Source organism: Sphaerodactylus townsendi, linkage group LG12, assembly GCF_021028975.2.
Source record: "Sphaerodactylus townsendi isolate TG3544 linkage group LG12, MPM_Stown_v2.3, whole genome shotgun sequence".
Classification (NCBI taxonomy): domain Eukaryota; kingdom Metazoa; phylum Chordata; class Lepidosauria; order Squamata; family Sphaerodactylidae; genus Sphaerodactylus; species Sphaerodactylus townsendi.
The window spans coordinates 41,228,013-41,248,196 of NC_059436.1; the positions used below are offsets into that span (position 1 = coordinate 41,228,013).

A 20,184-nucleotide genomic window follows, 5' to 3' on the forward strand; every position below is an offset into this window, starting at 1 on the left:
GAGTTGGACACCCCTGCTTTAAACCATTTTGGAAGGGGGTGGTTAGTTCTAAGCTTGGGAGTGATGCTCTCCAGAGCACCAACCACCTTTTTGGGTGTGCACAGAAGTTTTATGGACTCCTTTCAGCCCAATACTGCCAGCAAGAATAAAAGGAACCCTTCGTCCACTCCAAATGCCTCTTCCAGGAAGCAATGGAAGTGTGCTCCAAAGGCCTCTAACCCCATGGTGGCGAACCTATGGCGCTCCAGATGTTCATGGACTACAATTCCCATCAGCCCCTGCCAGCATGGTCAATCCTCCTTGCTGGCGAGCATTGCCAGGTCCTTCCTCACCACTGGTAGGACAAGAAAGGGGTAAAGTTGCTGACTCCAGATTCAGAAACACCTGGAAACTTTGGGATGGATCCTGGGGAGGACAGGGACCTCGGTGAAGTGCAATTGCCCTCCAAAGCATCCATTTTCTCCAGCAGAACTGATCTCTGTCAGCTGGAGATGAGCTGTAATTCTGAGGGATCCCCAGTTCCCACCTGGAGGTTGGCATCGGAGGTGGGATTCAGGGGGTTCCAAAGGTTCTGTAGAACCCGTTAAAATTTAAAATATCACTTTTTAAATACTTAAAATATTTTTATTAAGTATTAATATTTTTAATGTTTAAAATTTAAAAAGTGATATTAAAAATATTTTAAATACTTTTTAATGGTCATTATTTGAATCCCACCACCATCGGCACCTGTTGTTAAAATGTTTGAATCCCACCACTGGTTGGCCTCCCTACGTGCTGGCAGTGGATGAACCAAGGAAGCGCCCCTCATTCTCGCCATGCTGGCCCAACCCTTGATGCTAAATCTGGAGCAGGGGTGGGCAATTATTTTTTCCATGGGGCCGCATAAGAAACAGAAAATATTGTGGAGGGCTGGGCCAAAAGGCAGGGGGGCGAGGCACTTTTGAAAGCCCCGCAGAAGCCGGCAGCCAAGGCAACTGGCTTCTGTGGGGCTTTCAAAGGCGCCCGCTCCCCACCACGGCAGGGGGGCCACTAGGGTCATCCGGCGGGCCGGATGTGACCCCCAGGCCGTATAATGCCCAGGTCTGCTCTGGAGACATAACAAACACTAAAGAAAAATATACAACCCTCCTTTTTTTAAAAAAAAATAATCCCCAACCATCCACAAAACAGATTTTTTTCCTCTCACATTCTTCTCACACAAGAGCATAAAAATCCTGAGGTAAGTACCACTGAAGTAGGCCATCTGCATCGATCGGACCACAGCCTGGACTTAGCCCAGGAAGGGCTTTTTCTCCACGAAGGCCGGTCACTGTTTCTAGTATGGCTTGGCGAGGAGAAGAGTTGACAGAAACTAAAGTGCGGACGTCTTTCCCCACTCCACAGGCAGCCAGCAATGGTTCCGCGATGCCTTCGGACGGTCCTATGTGGCTGATGAGTTCCTTACAAATAAATAACCAACTGGCCGACATAGAGGAGGACGGGAAAAAGCCATGTCTATCGCTCTCTGTGCAATGGGAGCTGCTCCAAACGGGAGGGATTGATCATTCCGGAGCTGCTCCTGAGCGGTCCAAGGGCTTAAAGGCTTAAGGCAAAGGCTGGTAGAGGCAAAGGAGGCTGAAGAGGATATTCCCAACAGGGAAAGCTCTAAGGCTACAGAAGGACTGACAGGCAAAAATTAAGCCATACGGCCTCCTCCCTGCCACGCATTTTTCAAAAAATCATCACTCCCCCTCCATCCCTTACCACAGAAAAAGGGCATTGCTTCCAGTTTCTGGAGATACCTATCTTGGGCTCTCCTTTTTCTCCAGGGTAGTAGAGATCTGCAGTGCTCAGTACCACGGTCTATATCAGGATTACTGAGATGATACCACGTTGTTTTTTCCCATCTTCTCATGCAAAACGTACTCAGGGTTTTCACCTGCAGGGATGCCAGGTAAAGGGTAGTGCTGTTCTGCACCCTACCTAGTTTTTGGGTTTTACCAAAAAGCCAGATTAGAGTGACATTTAGCCTTTTCCCAGCTCTGCATGGAAGGCGTGCAAAAGGGCAGACCGGAGGTGGTGCAAGAAACAGGAAATGATTATAGTTTTTCTTCATGCGGCAGGAAGGAAGGGGAAGGCCAGGCGCCTCTGATGGCTGACCCAAACTCCCAATGGAGGGGGCCTTTATGGACTGGTGCCAGAGTTAGACTTCCAGCCTAGATTTGGTTGTAATTTTTCCCTGGGAGGCTGGGGAATTCCCCTGATAGTTGTGGGCTTGTTAGTCCCAAGTTCCCAAGGCGATGTCCTGGAAGATTTAAGGGGTTGTGGTGTTGCACTTTGGCACACAAACATGTGAGGAATGTTTCCTGAAGAGGCTTCTTGGTCCACTTTTCCTTGGTAAACCAGGTGGGGGGTGGGGTTCCATAGTCCTCTGCTCTTAGAAGAGGCAAGATCCCCGCAGGTGCCGAGCTTTGCTCAGTTCCGAAGCAAGAGACCTGTTCATCCGCTTGGTGGTGAGTTTCACCCCTTTGGCAGCATTGATGGCACGGTTCAGTGCCCAGTTGAGATCTTGCATTTCGTCAAAGTTGAACATCAGGGAACAGGAGTGGCCTTGTGGAGGTTGTTGCTGTGAGGGCCATGCTCCCAGTGTACTGGCTTGGTACCCACCGGGGATGTTAATAGGTACACCAGCTGGAGAGGAAGCTGAGGTAGGTGCTGTTGGTGAACAGTAGCTGGGAATGGGAAAAAGAAACATCCTGTAAACTTCAAACCAGCGAGTGTGATACTTCTGTGCTTAGTACAGTAGACAGTAGTGGTGAAGAGGGAGATTTTTCTCCCTGTCTCTTAATATTAGAAGAAAGGATCAGCTACTAAACTGATCAGACAGCAGGTTCAGAATGAAGGGCAAAGCTGGTAAGTGAATTCACTGCCAAAAGAAGTGGCAATGACCACTGGAATAGTTTACTTGGAGGAGGAACTAGACATTCATACAGGCTAAGTCCATCAACAGAGCTCTGATGACTAAACAGAACCTCCATACTCAGAATCAGTATGACTACCAAATACTGAAAGCAAATGGAATAGGACATCCCTTGTTATTTTGAAACAGGATCCTGGACTAGATAGACCTCTGGCCTGATCCAGCAGGATACATGCTCATGTGTGCATTTAGTTAACTGAGTTTCTAAGTCTTGCATTTGAAACCTGGCGAGAGCCAAGAGCTAGAAGGATCTCAAATGTGCCAGGAGGTGATGAGCCAGAATTTCTTGTGGCTTTATTGTGCCTCATGAAGCTTGAAGCCCAGGTGGGGCAAAAATGGGCAAATGCAGGCAACAACTGTTTTAATGAAGCAGGCAGCAAAAAAAAAATTCACAATCAGAAAATGCCTCGAACCATTACAAACTTGGGGTGTTGTGTGGTTTCTGGACTATATAGCCATGTTCTAGTAGCATTTTCTCCTGATGTTTCACCTGCATCTGTGGCTGGCATCTTCAGATCCTCTGAAGATACCAGCCACAGATGCAGGCAAAACGTCAGGAGAAAATGCCACTATAACACAGCCATACAGCCTGGAAACCACACAACACCCCAGTGATTCTGGCCGTGAAAGCCTTCAACAATACATTACAAACCTATTGCACTCTAGTAACTCTATTTGCTGGAAACTGTTTCATTCCTCGGTATCCTTTTCCACAGTACTTTTCAGACTTATTTAAAGCCAGGCAAAAGCTACTAGCATTTTCAAGACATCTCTGCTTGTTTGGTTCCCTATTGAGAATGATTTGTAGCCATAACCAGAGTGTGAGACAGAGTGAGAGCCCCAGTTCATCCCGAGATCTCTCTGTAAGGCCAAAGGCCAGTTTCTCTCTTCTTGCCTAATGTATTTTCAGAGGCATAGCAAGGGGGTAAAGCGCCTGGTGCACCGGTGCATCTTCTGCCCTGCCACACCCCTGCCACGCCCCCACAGGGGCACGTGCCTGGTGCGTCACCCCCCCTTAAATCTATGCCTCTGCGTACTTCACAGGGTTGTAGTGATAACAAAGTGTAGAAGTACACCTTGTACACCCAACCTCAAGCTCACATGAGGAAAGGGATAAAAATGTGACAGATATATAAATCCCAATCTCCTACTGGTGTCCCACTTTACTTTTTTTAACCTCCAGCTGTCATTTCCTCACCTTCTTTTGCCTGGTCTTTCTCCTTGATCTCTATCCCTTCCATCTAACGAATCTATAAAGGTAGTTGTGGTGGTCCTAACATGACCCATGTCTGGGTTCTGGGGTGCAGACCAAATGTCTAGTGTGACTGTTGACACTGGCAGGTACACTATCCACCTGTTGGCCACCTGTGCGCCCTCCACCAGCTACCACAACAAGAGGAGTTAGCTATTCTCTGTGCGTATGATACAGCTACTGCAAGAAGGCCAAGCTGTAAAGGGGAAGGGACATAATTTCCCAGAAGTCTCCGGCTGAAGATGGCTGGGTCATTCTTACATTGCTGATGATGGGAGGTAAGCTGCCAAGGGGACGGTGGGGATGTAGCTGATGGAAGCGGCTGGGGATGGGAGAGCCCAATACCACAGACCAGACTGATGTGGTTGCTGCCGGATATGGGGCTTCTTTTCCTCACGGTGGTCTTGCGATGAGGTGGTTTCTCTGCTGTGGTCCACTCCTGAAGGTAACAAGATAACAAGAATAAAAAAGGCATGAAGTAAACTATCGTGTGCAGAACTGGGGCCAGTTGACTTACAAACAAAAGGGGTGGTGCTTGAATCACAGGAGTGCTGCATCTCCAATCTTTTGAGACTGTTTGGCTGCAATACAATACAACTGCCTTTATTAGGCATATTAAAATAGGATCCAGAGCGTTACAGACATTTCTGAAGTACAAATCAAAAGTACATTCAAAACACAGACCGATAAACTGTGTCTAGCATTGGACATTACTTAGAAAGTTCTGTCACTTGTGAAAGAAATGTTGCTACTTTTTCCAAGAGCACGGCCTCTGTGTTATTTAACAAAAGCTCCCCAACAGAGTTGTCAGAGTCTCCTTCAGGTTTGTCTAAGAGAAATTCCTAATACCTGCATATCTCGGACAGTCAAGTATAAAGTGAGCAAGAGTCTCCACTTGGTTTTTACAGTGTGGACAGACCCGATCCTGGAGAGGGATAGATAGGTAGCGACCCTTTGTAATGGCCGATGGGAAAGTATTGCATCTGGCCCTTGTAATCATCCAACAGAGATGGCTCTTAGGTTTCCACTGAGCCCTCACCCCCGACTTCTCCTCCCCATAATTTAAGCACTGGATGAGAATTTGACCAGAAATTGAGGTTTGACGCTTGGAATTAACCTTGTGTCAACATAGCTCCCTCCCTCCCTCCCCTTCCCACACCTTGCTGTTTCACCACACGCTGGTGAATCTACACATAGCATACAGTCCTTGCCCTAGCCAGAACATTTGCTAATGATCCCTTCCCTACAGTCACACTGTGGTTCTCCCTGTCTCCATCCCAGCAACCACTGGGGTAGGGAGAAGACGACTGTGAAGAAGGAAGCTGATGTTTGCACTAAAATATCTGATGGGAACTCCCTGCAACGAAGTCTGTCCTTTTGTTGATTTCTTGAAGACAACCAACTTGGATTTTTATCTATTTCTTGACCAAGCCCCTTAAAGAAGCTTGTGATTAATACAGTTGTCCCTTCCCCATTGTTGGGTTTAGGGGCACAGTGCCCCCTGCAATCTGGAAATCTGAGTAAAAATGTTTGGCCCTCCCTTCATATCAGATAATTAGTTTGAATTTTTCTTTTATTTTAACTTTTAAAAGAAATTGTACAGATTTATGGTTTTGAGATATAAAATATGCTTATATTATACAATACTATGCATATATTTTATGCATTTCTGAGTTTCTAAATGTTTTCACTGTCATCTGTTGGTTTTCACGTGTGCGGCTACCACACAACTCTCTCCCAAATCCCCATTTAATTTCTTATACTGAGCCATGATATATCAAAACTGTGATAAGGAAAGTCATGATGTGGAAGGGATAACTGTAAAAAAGTTCACTGTGTAAGAATGAAAAAAAGTCCATATCTATAGCACACCTACAGTGAATGACTCGGAAGAGGGTTTTGCCTAAGGGCATTTCAAATAAGATGCCATGCGCAAGCTCAAGTGCTACAGAAATGCTTTCTCTTCAAAAGGTCCCCTTGCTCTCAGTTCTTGCATTTAAAGGAAACAGCAGGGGAAGACAGACTCAACATTTTAAGTACAGCGCAAGTGGTTTGAATACATATTTGTTGCAAACAGGCGTTCAGGGAAGAGAATGTGCATTCAAATTTAACACAGATCCTCTCCTAAAATGCACCTCTGTTTCTCTCACCATGAGCTGTTTTGCTCCTGCGATTCTTGGTATCCTTACATAGAGGACATGGTTCTGTCTTCTTCCGAGCACTGTGCAGAGTGGGCCTGAATAAATCACTGGAGGGGAGACGACAGCCTACAAAATACCGAAAGAGGAAGTCAGTACACCATGCTCAGGACAATCAAAGCCTTGGAGAGAGCAAGAAAGCCATAGGAACTAAGCTGGTGGTGACCAAAATGGCTAACTGGGAACTAATCAAGCAACTGCCAGTTCAAATCTCTCCTCAGCCACAGCCTCAACAGATGGCCCTTCGGCAGGATTCATGTTTTCAGCTCCCCCAACCTCACCTGCCATATTAAAAGCATAATACCAGCCCGCTTTATAGGGCTTTTGTAAAGATCATCTAATCCAGTTAGGAACAAGATCTATCAGACCAAGGCCACACAGCCCGGAAAACCCACAACAACTAATCCAGAAAAGTTCATTGCAATTTGGTTCCCTTTATTTCAACTCTTCCTTTCTCTGGTTTAAGGTTCAAAATAAAGGCTGTACAGTTGTAAACCATCTATTTCTATGAAGTATTCATCGAACCCTTCTCCCAATAGGTGCTTGAAGGAATGCACAACGGAAATTAAAACCACCCCTACAAAACAAACTGTTTAAAAGCAACAGTCCTCTCTTACCAACAGCACAAAGATCATAAAAACCAGGCGGCATAAAAACAGAACCAGCCAAAAATACCAATCCCCACCCCAAAAAAACTTGCAAATAGAAAATAAACAGATGTATGTATTGTCGAAGGCTTTCACGGCCGAAATCACTGGGGTGCTGTGTGGTTTCCGGGCTGTATGGCCGTGTTCTAGCAGCATTCTCTCCTGATGTTTCGCCTGCATCTGTGGCTGGCATCTCCAGAGGATCCTCTGAAGATGCCAGCCACAGATGCAGGCGAAACATCAGGAGAGAATGCTGCTAGAACACGGCCATACAGCCCGGAAACCACACAGCACCCCAAACAGATGTATACTAAAAAAAGAAAAACAGTTTCCTTTTAAAGGTCATAGAAAGTGCAAGCAAACAAAACCATTTCCTTTCATTGAAATGTGTTCTATAAAAGAGGGGCCACTATCAAAAAAACCTGAATCTCTGTTTTTGATGGATGGGGCAGAGGTGTCATCCAGAACGGTTTGAGACAGTGACCTTAGTGTCAGGTTGACAAAGAAGACAGATTGTTATAAGCTTTTAAGAGCCAATGCTCACCAGAAAGCCAACTGGCAGCCACTAGGGTGAGATTGTCGAAGGCTTTCACGGCCGGATTCAACTGGTTCTGATGGGTTTTTCGAGCTGTGTGGCCATGTACTGGTGGATTTTGTTCCTAATGTTTCGCCTGCATCTGTGGCTGCATCAGAGGTGTATCACAGAGAAAAGTCTGTTTCACACTGTGTCTAAGGCTGATTCCGCACACGCAGAATAATGCACTTTCAAGCTGCTTTCAGGGCTCTTTGAAGCTGTGCGGAATGGAAAAAACAGTTGTGAAAGCAGCTTGAAAGTGCATTATTTTGCGTGTGCGGAATCAGCCTAAGTGAGAAGGGAAAGTTTAGTGGGGTATATTGTCCATGTTCCAGGGTGGGGAACCAATCAGTAAGTGTTTGGGTGGAACTTGCTATGCAAAGATGTGGTTGAGTGCATTGTATTGCGGGTGGGGTTATCAGTCCATTTTTTAAATACTGGGAGCCAGGCTTTGCTATTAGCAATTAACAGAGCTTAACTGTTCAAGTATTTTTCCATCACTCCCATAGCTCAGCTGTTGCTAGGCTCTGGCATCATAAAAACAGAACCCGTGGGCAAAGTTAAGGACAGAAATGTGTAACAGCCATAGCTCATAATTATGATGCAGAAACAATTTTTCAACCCTCTCAATAATTCAAAACTCATTTGCCAAAAAAGCACTGGCATAGGAAAGAAATTAAAGGACTCCAAGAGCTCTAAAGTACTTGCTTATGTCAGAGGTTGCATGCTTCATCTCTGCATGATTTACCATTCAGACCAATTGGTTTGGCCTGAGCTGGAGAAATTCTGCTGCCTGGGATATCACTGCATCATTCACTCGCTCCTGATGTAGAGACCTGGCTGAATTACTCGCTCCCAGAAAAGGCTACCTGTTATTTCTCTGCATGTCACTGTTCTTGACCTTTCTGCTTCCAATGTGTAAGTCATTTGCTCCTGACGGTGAAACACAGAGGAATGGCTGCCTAAAGTTCTGGAAGCTAGTCAGTCCGAAGCAGTAACTTATGCACACAACAGAATGTAATCTAACCCACTGCTGTCTCTAATGGGTAGTTTTTTTAACTGCATGGATTCTTCAGGGCCTCAGACAGAGAAATATCTCCTAGCACCATCCATTCATGATTCCTTTTCCTTACGGATGCCAATGAGAGAACCTCAGTCTTTCTTGATGCGGAGGTACTCTGTCACTGTGTTATAGCGCCGTCTCCTTTCCAAAGTGTTAACAGTCAAGTATTGCCTTCAATTTTCATTCAGAAAATGCTCCTTAGTTATCAGATATTTGGAACAAACAGCACAGGTTCCTTTTACAATGGTTTCAGGAAGCAACACGATCCATTCATTAGTAAATGTCAAGTGGTTACCTAGGAATTACTACATATGAACCAAACACAGAACACTTTTTACAAGCTGTGAGTGAGTAGATTTCTACCTTCAGGGTCCAGGGCATTTGGCTCATGCTCAGGTTCTTCTTCCGGCTGGGATGTGATTTCTTGGCAATGGGGGCAGGAGTCAGACCCCTTGTGAACCTTTGGTTTTCGGGGCAAAGGGGTGGATGAAGAATACTGTGTCCCTAGGAGATCAAAACAAGAATCTCAGTGAGTACTCTCGGAAACAAGCTCCATGGAGAGATATGGGCCCCAACCCAGGGCAAGAAGAAGGGGAGCAATCTCGCCAAAAAGGCCCCTGCATGATTTGCCAATCTTGCTAAAAAGGCCCCTGCAGTTTGCACAGAAGAGGTGGGTCACAAATAACATTGTTCACACATTGGACAGGTAGGATTTACAGTGGTTCCCAATCACATCAAGTTGAGCATACAAATGGGCTGTTTCAGGTTTTCCAAGTTGTGTGGTGTGATAGTCTTGCTCCTAACATTTCACCTGCATCTACGGCTTCAGAGGCACAGGGAAACACATCTTACCATGACATATCTTTGAAGATGCCAGCCATAAATGCAGATGAACATTAGGAGTAAAATGTATTGTCGAAGGCTTTCACGGCCGGAATCACTGGGGTGCTGTGTGGTTTCCGGGCTGTATGGCCGTGTTCTAGCAGCATTCTCTCCTGACGTTTCGCCTGCATCTGTGGCTGGCATCTTCAGAGGATCTTCTGAAGATCTTCAGATCCTCTGAAGATGCCAGCCACAGATGCAGGCGAAACGTCAGGAGAGAATGCTGCTAGAACACGGCCATACAGCCCGGAAACCACACAACACCCAAATTAGGAGTAAAAACCGCCAGACCATGGCCACACAGTCTGGAAAACCCACAACAGATCATTGTTCCAGGCCGTGAAAGTCTTTGACAATACATCAAACATTTAACCATCACTGTTTCCCCAAAATCTCTGTACGGCCCCAACAAGTCTGCAGGAGATCCCTAGTCACTGCCCTTCACAAAAATTACAGTCTCCAATGGACAGAAGACACATATACGTATTATTTTATAGGACAGGACTTTCTTTTTAGAGGCACAAAGGTTTTCTATTTCCCCGACAGAAGGGACCATTGAGGAGGAGAATGCTTTTTCAAGCTTGAACCTTCTCCACTATTATATCTGTGGTCTTCTCTTGTTTGTGTTCACTGCAAAACACAAAGGAGAGCCAAGCAACATTTCTCACCTGTATAAGGTCCTTGTAAGGTGGACTGCTTTCGAGATTCTGCCCTAGAAGAGGTAGCTTCCTGAGATTTAGTTTTCTGAGGCTTCAGCAGAGAACTGTCAGACTCCGAAGGGCCTATAGAAGCAGGCAGAGAAAGAGAGAGCGCAGATTCTCAGACTCAAGTCAAGAAACCCACTAACTCTACCGTGTACAGATTTATAATCTTCTGTCTAGGACAGAACCCAATGCAAAACAGGCTCAGCCCAACTGCAGCAGATGCTGCCTGTGTAGGGCATGGCTAGTATCATCAAAAACCCAGCTGCCCCCAGCTGCATAATTTTGCAGATATTTACAAATGGGTTTTCCTTAAAACTGAAAAATTAAATGAATAAATATCTATGCTGTGCTTCAAAGAAAGATAATATGATGGTCAGACTTTCTGAGATCTTTTTTAAGGGGCGAGTGGGAAAGACCTCAACAAGGATTATGTCCATCAAAATGTGTCATCAGGATAGGGGAGCTAGCATTGTTCCATGAGTGAAAAGGATGACCAGAGACACCTGTGGAAAAGGGTGCCTGTATGTGCCATAAGAATAAGACTGGTCTCCATGCCAGATTGCCCTGACCTGAATGGTCCAGGCTAGCCTGACCACATCAGATCTCAGTAGCTAAGCAGGGTTGGCTCTGGTTAGTATTTGGTTGAGAGACCTCCAGGGAATACCAGCATTGAGAGGAAGGCAATGGCAAACTGACTCTGTTAAGTCTCTTGTCTTGAAACCCTACTAGGCCATCGTAAGTCAGCTATGAGTTCATGACACTACACACACAGATACACTGTGCCAGATTAAATTGGTATGTGCAGAGGGTACATCTCCTTTCTCCACTTCACAAATAATAGTTTACACAATGAGGCGTGCACATCATCTCCCAACAGCATGCCTGGTCCCATTCATCACTGTGGATTCTAAAGCAACAGGCAGTTTAAGGCTCAAAAGACAGGTACTACTTACTGAAATCCAGCTGGGACTCATTTGGTTGAAGCGACGCTCGCTTTTCCTGTCCTTCGGGCTTAGTCTCTGGATGTGGCTCTTCAGATGCAACAGTACCTTTTCTTGATGTTTTGCTACAGAATGACAGGGGAAACTGTTTTACACATAACCACTATTTTCTAAGTCAATGGCACCAGGCGTTGAGCTTGCAGTTTAAAGCCCAATCCAAATCTTGATGACGCCAGAGTCAAACTGAGCACCAGGGGCTGATTGGCTCCCGCTTCATACTGTTGGCTTTGCCCCCCTCCCCCCCAACTCCAGTTGACTACAAGTCCCAAATCCACGATGAAGGCCCTGGCACTTTAACCGTTAAGGGAGAATGAAGAATGAAAGAAGAAAAATGTTGCATGTTACAACATGTTTGTCAAATAAAAAGTTCAATACATAGAGAGGACTTTTCACAACTTCCCCAGCCTCTACAAATATCTACCATAGCGGTTCATGCGTCTCCAAAAGTGTTGATGTAAAAAAGGTAACATTTCCCCTTGAAAGCTGCTATAAGCCAAAAAGCATTCACAATACAACAGCAGGAGAAACAAGCACTGGATCACAATACCTACCCCATCAGTTTGGCGCTTTTGGGAATACGGGCCCTGCTCTGGAACGGCAGTTGGGTCCTCAATCCATGGGGGGAAGATGATTGCTTTGGGGGACCAGGAGACTGTTGGAGGGTCTTCTCAAGGCTTTGCCGCAGCTGCGAGACTTCACTCTTCAAAGCCGCAATAGCCTGACTGGAATGGAAATAGGAAAGTATAAGATCAGTTCAAACCAACATTATAAATATGGCTGGATATGTTCCCCTCCCCCTCTTCCATACTCTAAAAGAATTAAAAGAACTGGCTCCGGCCAGTGATTTCTCCCCACATGAGCAGAGACCAGCAAAAATAAAGCACTCAAAATCTTGCCTCTCATTACCAACTACAACTAGTGTAAATTACAATATAGACTTTGGTTTTGAACATTCCTGTGACCTAGAGAAATACCAGTGTGCTTTCTCCATAGCCACGTACCAGCTTATTAATGCACAGGCAGGAGCTTCCAGTTAACCACCCACAAATTATGCTTTTTTCTTCCCACTAATGCAGGAGGAGATATTCCTTGCCTGTCTCCTTCTGGATGTAGTCACAACAGGTATCCTTCACACCTGTCTCAAAGCCATTTCTTCCAGTGCCCCAAACCCTGCTTAACAATGAAGCCGACACCAGTATTTAAAAAAATCTGATGAACTGCAGAATTTGAATGCTACTGTTTTACTGTTTCATTGCTGTTTCTACTGTTTCAATTCCCGCTTGTTAGTTTTACTGCTTCTGCTACTGTTTTACATGCCGTTATTAGGGTTTGTTAATTATGGATTTAAAACATAGTTAATAGTACGTTTTCAGGCTTATTTATTGGTTTGTGTTTTAAATTTAGATCCCCCTGGTACAGAGCGGTAAGCTGCAGTATCACAAAGCTCTGCTCACGATCTGAGCTCAATCATGACAGAGGTCAGTTTGAGGTAGCTGGATTAAGGTTGGCTCTGCCTTCTATCCTTCTGAGGTCAGTACAATAAGTAAGATGAGGGTAAAGTGTAGATAACTAGGGGAAGGCAATGGCAAACCACCCTCTTAACATAATCTGCCTAGTAAACACTGCGATGTGATGTCACTCTATGGGTCACTAAGGACCCAATGCTTACCTTTACCTTTTAAAATGCATTTATACTGAGTTAGCAGCTTTGCAAATTCAGTAGAATGGAAAGCCGATTTGTATTTTGGAAGGAAGGAAGGAAAATAGAGAAAAAATAAAGCAGTAGCTAAAAAGAAAGGAAGACTTAAAGATAGAAAGAAACATGGGTGGGGGCTGGTTTATATTTTTCAGCATAAAAGCTCTTGGGACCCCCAAGATATTAGCCCATCTCAGGATATACTTACTCTCGTTCTAAGCGCGAATCTAGAAGGCCGTGCCAGGAAGTTCTCGCTGGGGTGAGTAAAGTGGCAGAGAAACTTGGAGAACCCCTTGTTTCATCAGGGTGAGCCCTGTAAGAGCTGCTTCTGTTGTGAACTTCACCATCAGAGTCAGTGTGAGCTGGTGAAAGGAAAACAGGCACCCAATGAACCCTGGACCTTTTCGGTCACGCTTTTGGCAACCTCAAGGGCTGGCTGATTCATATTGGTATGTGCATCTACCGTAACACTTGAGGAGGAACACCGGCTTGACATGCAAACCACATCTTTCAAAAAGCAACAGATAGAAGAAAATGTCTGCAAACACAAACGTTTTGTGATTTGTGTGGCTTGTTTCATTTGTGGTCATCGTGAAACTATTTCTCTGTTAGGTAGATCAACCTGTGCTTCGGTCAAGCTACTTCAGTCTAGGCACTGACTCAGAATACTGAATGAGCTTCAGCATAAGCATCCACAGAAAACAAGCACACCCAGAATGAAGCCAGGATACACTAGTTTTCTACGTACAGGGAATTTTTTAGGCTTGAGGAGCATTTCAACCCCTCCCCACAGCTTAAAGAGGCGCACAGTGACAGGTTGAACGCATCTGTGTGAACTAGATGGTATACCAGAATGTCACCATTAAAGTTTTCAGCTGACCTTTTGAGGTGTTGTTCCTTTGAGCAATACCTTGTTGTGCAGAAATAACCAAAGCTCTGAAAACCATCCACACTGCCTGCCAGTGCTTGTCCACTGAACTTGTGTTAAAAAATTATACATGTTATATATTGGACTCTTTGGGGTGGGGGTGGGGGTTGTTTTTGCCTAATGTGTTTCTAGTAAAAGTACAAAAGGTGAATGAAAACTCTATTAAAACAAGAAAGCAAGAGAAAGCAAAAATACCACATAAGGCCTTAAAAAAGAAGAATAGGAAGTTGGATTTATACATCCCCCCTTTCTCTCCTGTAAGGAGACTCAAAGGGGCTTACAAACTCTTTTCCCTTCCCCCCTCACAACAAACACCCTGTGAGGTAGGTGGGGCTGAGAGAGCTCAGAAGAACCATGACTTGCCCAAGGTCACCCAGATGGCATGTGTTGGAGTGCACAGGCTAATCTGAATTCCCCAGATAAGCCTCCACAGCTCAAGCAGCAGAACGGGGAATCCAACCCAGTTCCTCCAGATTAGAGTACACCTACTCTTAACCACTACGCCGCTGCTGCTCCAGTATAGTATACAAGAAGCAGAAGTCATAAGCGCATAATAGATGCCCACCAACAATAATCAACAAAATAAGTAAAAAGGCCTAGACAATTAAGTTGTGTGAGAAAGTAATACAGCTTTAATCTGGTCTGGAAGAGGAACAGACTTTGATGCCAGGCAGAGGGTGTTGACACACATGGTGCCACGACCATAAAAGCCCTGTCCTTCTGAGTCAGCCTCCTCTCTTCAGAAGGCATGGTGGAGATGAAGTAGAACAGTGGAAGAAGATCTCATAATTGAGGAAGTCTCAGTGTGGAAAACAGGCTCTCTGATAAAGGCACCATTACTGGGATAATTCCAGAAGAGTATATTGCAGCAAAATCAAACAGAAGTCCAGTGGCACCTTAAAGACTAACCATATTTATTCCAGCATGAACTTAACTGAGCTGTGATTCACTTAGCATTGCCAACCTCCAGGAAGCACCTGGTGATCTCCCACTATTACGATTGATCTCCAGACAACCATGATCAGATACCCCTGGGAAAAATGGCTGCTTTGGAGGGTGGACTTTATACCCTGCTGAGGTTCCTTTACTCTCCCAACCCCTCCCCGGGATCTACCTCCAAAATCTCCAGGTATTTCCCAACCCAGATGTGGGAGCCCTAGCACCACTGGATTTCTGTTTTTATGCTGTTACTGGGAATCAGCTGACAAGTCAGAATCTCCAGTTGCTTGCAACCAAGCTTTCCAATAGGAAGGGCAATCCTAATGCATGTCTACTTAGAAGTAAACCCTATTGAATTCCACTGACATTGCTTCCAGGAATAGGACTGTATTCTAAAGCATAAAGGTGGAAGCTAGACATGCTACCCTAAGCCCAACAGGTACAAGGGCAGAAGCCAACACAGAAAATGGACCTCCTTTGCAATATTAATAAACTCTGAAAAAACTCACTGCTATCTGTGCCTGGCTCCATCTCACTAGCAACACTGTTTGTCCATTGGGGAGGTGAGCCCATCTGGAAGGTGCCACGACTGTGAAGACCACGTCTCTGTGTGCTTCCTTCTGGTTGGGTATGGCTAGCTGACACACCAGTCTCTGGTGACTCCATGGCTGTAGATTCTATCCTCTTAGATGCCAGATGAAGGAGAGTGTCAGCATCTGTCATCCGTGGAGGAAGTTTTCCCAGCATGCCATGGGACCTGGTCAGGAAACAGATACAGCATCACTGACTGTATCACTGACTCTGCTGCAAGTTACAGTCTAACTTTCCTTTGCTGTTTCAACCCCCTGGAAGTCCAACCAAACTGGCGTTTCCTCTTGATTAACAACCAGTCAGTTTCTTCAGAGAAGCTCCTAAGCAAAGTGAGATGCTGTCTATCTGCTTCCGCTTGCCTCCAACATTTGGTATTCGGTAGAATATTGTTTCCTGGTGTGAAGGTTCTATTTCTGTGTCCCAAGGTGAACAGCAACACAGAGATCTCTCTTTCAGTAACTGGTTAATTTTTTTAAGCACATCACTTGGTGTTCAGTCATCAAAATATTGAGTTGGATCCAATAATGCACAAGAGAAAACATAAAAGAAGCATAGCAGTTTACCATTTGTGCAAAATCAACCATTATATCTAGCTCGGTATGTTTTGCATTTATCAGCTATGCATATTTCTTTCCACTTCTCTCTTTACAAAACTATTGTGATTAGAGAAGTAGCTCCAAGGGGTGTGTGTGTGTGCGCGACGCACCGGGCACGCCCAATGGAAGTGTGGTGAGGACGTTCCGGGGCGGGGTGGGGCAGGGGTATTCCAGGGCGGATGGGGGCATGGCAGGGGTGGAGGACGCACCAGTGCACCGGGTGCTTTTCCCCCTTGCTATGCCTCTGATTGTGATAGATGATTATAGTGATTTACCCAACAGATAAATCCCATTTGGGTTTTAATTGTTACTCATTTTCCTTTTCAATAACCACTGATTGATTATGATGGATGACCTTTTCTCTTAGCGTGAGACAGCATATCAGTACACTATCTGAATGCATTCTTTATTTTGCTTATGACAAAGCAGAGCAGGATATCAAGAAGAGGTCCACAACTTCATATTAGCACATCCAAGATGAAAGCAAAGTTTCATACCTAGATTGGGATGAACGATACTTTGACAACTGTGCCAGGGGGGAGACCCTGCTGGCTTCAGATCCCACAAATCCACTGTCTGTCTCTGGAGATACAATGCGTAAATCCTACAAAAATATAGGAAAGGCCTGAACAGAGACAATGACATGCAAAATAGAACATCCCAACAATCAGGAGTGGCAAGTGTGCTGGTTCAAACATGCAAGTATATTGATCTAGTACATTCCCCTGAAAAGCTCAAGGCTGGTCTCCTTCTCCCAGAGAACATTAATCAATACTTTCAGTGTGATGAGCGGGAGTCATGGAAACATATCGTTTTTGAGGGGATAGGAGTGATATGAAAGTTCCATCGGGGATGATTAATTCACACATTCACAGCTGCCACTTTTACATGTACATCACGACACATTGCCTGAAGTCCAAAGGCAGAGTGCTTACAGACATTCCAAGTTCAAGTTCAGGCATTCCCAGTTCAAGAATTTCAGGAAGAAGCATTGGGAAAGAACTTTCTCTACCCAAGTCCATGGAAACCCACAGCTGGCAATTCAGAGGAACAGAAAATTTAAGATGCAAAGTTTTACTCAGTTGTAAGGAGCAAGTGGTAAACTAAGAATAACTACAATCAGAGCAGAAGATATTGGAAGTCTTTTATTTATTTCTTCCTTTTTCTTTTTTTGTATTGTGACTTCGTAAAGTTTTACACATTCATTTTAACTGTCCTTTAAAAAGTCATAATAAAAATAAAATTGATTTAAAAAAAACCTCTCTACCCAAATCCCAAAATACTGCTGGTCGGAATAGATCAGGGTTTGTAAATTGAGCCCTTCGGGGGAGAGCAGTTTATTAAATTGAATATATAAATAAATTGTGAGTACTTCTGAAATTTTAAGGTGTTAGGCACCACAATTTTAAGGTACTGGGCACCAGGGAAAGGGGCAGGACCAACCATAAAATGTCTAGCATCCACAGATTGTTAAGAGCTTCCAAGGTAGGTACCTTCCTGTGACAGAGCCAGCAATTTACAAATCAGGGCTCCCTGTAGGCACAAAAATGATGCCTTCTGGGTTCTCCTGAATTTCCTCCTCATCCAGGGAAGTGTGATAGGGGATGCTAGAACTTGTTTTTTTACTTGAGGAACATATGGTGTGGGAGAGAAGCAAGCGAAATAAACTGGCAGTCACTCCACTGTGGATCACTGGAGTAGATGGTTCTAAAGTCAGATGTACCAATAAAATAGCATAGACATGTTCAGATGTTGGCTTGATAATTATTTATTTATTTGTCTTTTTTGGGAATTTATACCCCACCCTATATGGAAATCTCAGGGCAGCTTACAAAATTAATAGTAGTAATAAAAGCATCATTGTATAAAACAATCCTAAAAACCATACCAACTTACCCTCCTGCACCCCAGACTGGCAACCTCCAGAGTGGGCATCGAGGGGGGGGGGAGGGTCAAAGGCCAAAGCTCTGGGTAAATAGGAATGTCTTTGCCAAATGCCCAAACCCATAAATGGTTGGCGCCTGGCAAATTTCCACCCAAATATGTTTCTGAATGGTATTATCAAATGCATAACCTCTCATGGTTTCAGAGGGTAGCCATATTGGTCTGCAGTAAATCAGTTAGATTTTAATTCAGTAGTACCTTGGAGAGCAACAATATTTTCAGAATATGAGCCTTCAAGAGTCTAAGCTTTCTTTGTCACTGTTCCTACTCACATCTGACAAAGGGAGATTTGACTCTTGAAAGCTTAAACCTTGAAAATCTCAGCCTCTAAGGTGCTAATGACCTCCAGTCTATGGTGAAAAAAGAGGCTCCAAACCACAGATTCCAGATTCAAGGCCAGCTCTCTAGCAACTGGGGATCACAGTGTCAGATGTCTGAGATCACAGAATCCAGCAGCAGTAGAGGATTACTACTGTCCTTGGTCTGCCCTTCCATGACACTCCACCCTCACCCGAACCTGCACCTTTGATTGGCCATTTTCTTTAAGCACCTACCTCAGACACTGCTACATTTGTCTTCCAGAAGGACTTCCGGTCTGCGTGTTCTGATGTGCCACTGCCTGCAACACTCGCCATGCTCTCCTGAGGAGACAGTAGCACCTGCTGCCTTCTGGAGGAAGTCTTGGGAATTACAGGAGAGGGTCTGCCTTTCTCTGCTGATCCCAGGGGAACTGATTCCTCCATTTGGGTGGAGGGAATACGACTGGTCTTTTCTGGCGACACATCTGGAGCTTCCTTACCTTGTGGCTGCCTGTTTGAGATGAAAAGTTGTCAGAATTTTTGGCACTACCACCTACCTGCTTCAACTCCCCAATAAAACTGGTAGGTCAAAGAAGCTTTGAAGCCATCAGAGGTGGCCACAGAGCGTTTAAACTGCCATCACTGATCTGAGACATGACACAGACAGCAGTTCTTGTAATAGCAAAAGTTTTTTGCAAGGACACAGAATCAGGGCCATATTTTATACATGCTGAAGCACAAACAAAAACAACAAACTTATACAAGCCCAGGCCAAACACTACTGAAGCCAGAATCATCCTTATTTATGGGTGGGGGGCACTCTGGAGAGGGAAACAGAAAGCAAGCTTTTCATTAATGAATCTCTCTCTTTCTCCTCTCTTTAGATTTACTTCTGTTTCCCCTCAAATTCCGCACTTCTCTCTCTGATTTTATTTTGCCTCACTCTCTTGTTACTTGGAGCGTCTCCTTCTTTCTGTTGCCTGCTAGCTCAGCCTACCAGGAAAGAAATGGGGGGTGGGAGGAGGGAATCTTTTGCCCAAATTCCCCTACTCTGGGAAAAGCAAAAAGATGAAAACAAATAAAGAACTCTTTGTCCGGTGAACTTTCTTGATGGAGCAAACAGAGCTATAAACAAGTCCTGATTCTAATTTTAGTCACATCCCAGAATGGCCGCAATAATGGCATTTTGCCAGCATCTGCAAGCCAGTTCTCACTTTACTTTTAAAAACTGTGCTACACATACCTTCCTACACTTGAGAGATGAAGGCCTGATTCTTTCAATTATAGATATTGTGGCACTCTGGTTCCTTTGTTATGAGCTCCCCAGGTAAGCTGGGGAGATGAAAATCTTGTGGTTCCTAGTTCCCCTTAGCTTATAAGAACCTGCAAACTGCTCAGCTGGATCAGTAGAAGGATTCATCTAGTCCAGTATCCTGTCTCCCATAGTGGGCCACTGGATGCTGTCTCTCAGATGACAGACAGGACATAACGCCCTCTCCCATTTTTGCCCCCTTGTAAATTAGCATTCATCAGAATGCTGCTTCTGAACAGGGAGATTTAATTTAACCATCATGGCTAGTGACAATCCACATTTCCTTAAATGTGTCCAAATTCACAGTGAATGCCATGTAAGCCAGAAGCCATCATAATGTTTTGTGGCAAGGTTATTGTTTATGACATGAAAAAGTCCATCATTTTGTCTATCCTGAGTTGTCTACCCATTAGGGTACTCCAAGTTTGAGTGTCATGAGAGACAGAAAATTCTCCTCTCTGCATAAACGTCAATCAGGCCTCCCTTGTGATTTACACTTCTTGTATTTAGGGGACCTCACAAAAAAGAACATCCCACAGTTTTAGATCCACTGCTTTAAGATCTCTACCCTACTCTCCAGTAGATCAATGTATAGT

At 44.6% G+C, this 20,184-nt stretch overlaps 1 protein-coding gene across 2 annotated transcripts in view; it reads right to left on the reverse strand.

The window, feature by feature from the left end:
* Window positions 1–1,161: 1,161 nt before the first annotated feature.
* The window catches only part of AKNA (AT-hook transcription factor), a 74,486-nt gene continuing 55,463 nt past the window's right edge, over window positions 1,162–20,184 (reverse strand). For both annotated transcript variants that reach the window (XM_048512873.1, XM_048512874.1), the window contains exons 12-22: window positions 18,532–18,787; window positions 16,531–16,637; window positions 15,356–15,603; window positions 13,188–13,341; window positions 11,835–12,005; window positions 11,236–11,348; window positions 10,247–10,360; window positions 9,060–9,200; window positions 6,365–6,481; window positions 4,476–4,653; window positions 1,162–2,714 (exon numbers count right to left, since the gene is read on the reverse strand). In XM_048512873.1, coding sequence (XP_048368830.1) covers window positions 2,420–2,714; window positions 4,476–4,653; window positions 6,365–6,481; window positions 9,060–9,200; window positions 10,247–10,360; window positions 11,236–11,348; window positions 11,835–12,005; window positions 13,188–13,341; window positions 15,356–15,603; window positions 16,531–16,637; window positions 18,532–18,787 — 1,894 coding nt within the window. In that variant the 3' untranslated portion in view covers window positions 1,162–2,419. The remainder of the gene's footprint in view (window positions 2,715–4,475; window positions 4,654–6,364; window positions 6,482–9,059; window positions 9,201–10,246; window positions 10,361–11,235; window positions 11,349–11,834; window positions 12,006–13,187; window positions 13,342–15,355; window positions 15,604–16,530; window positions 16,638–18,531; window positions 18,788–20,184) is intronic.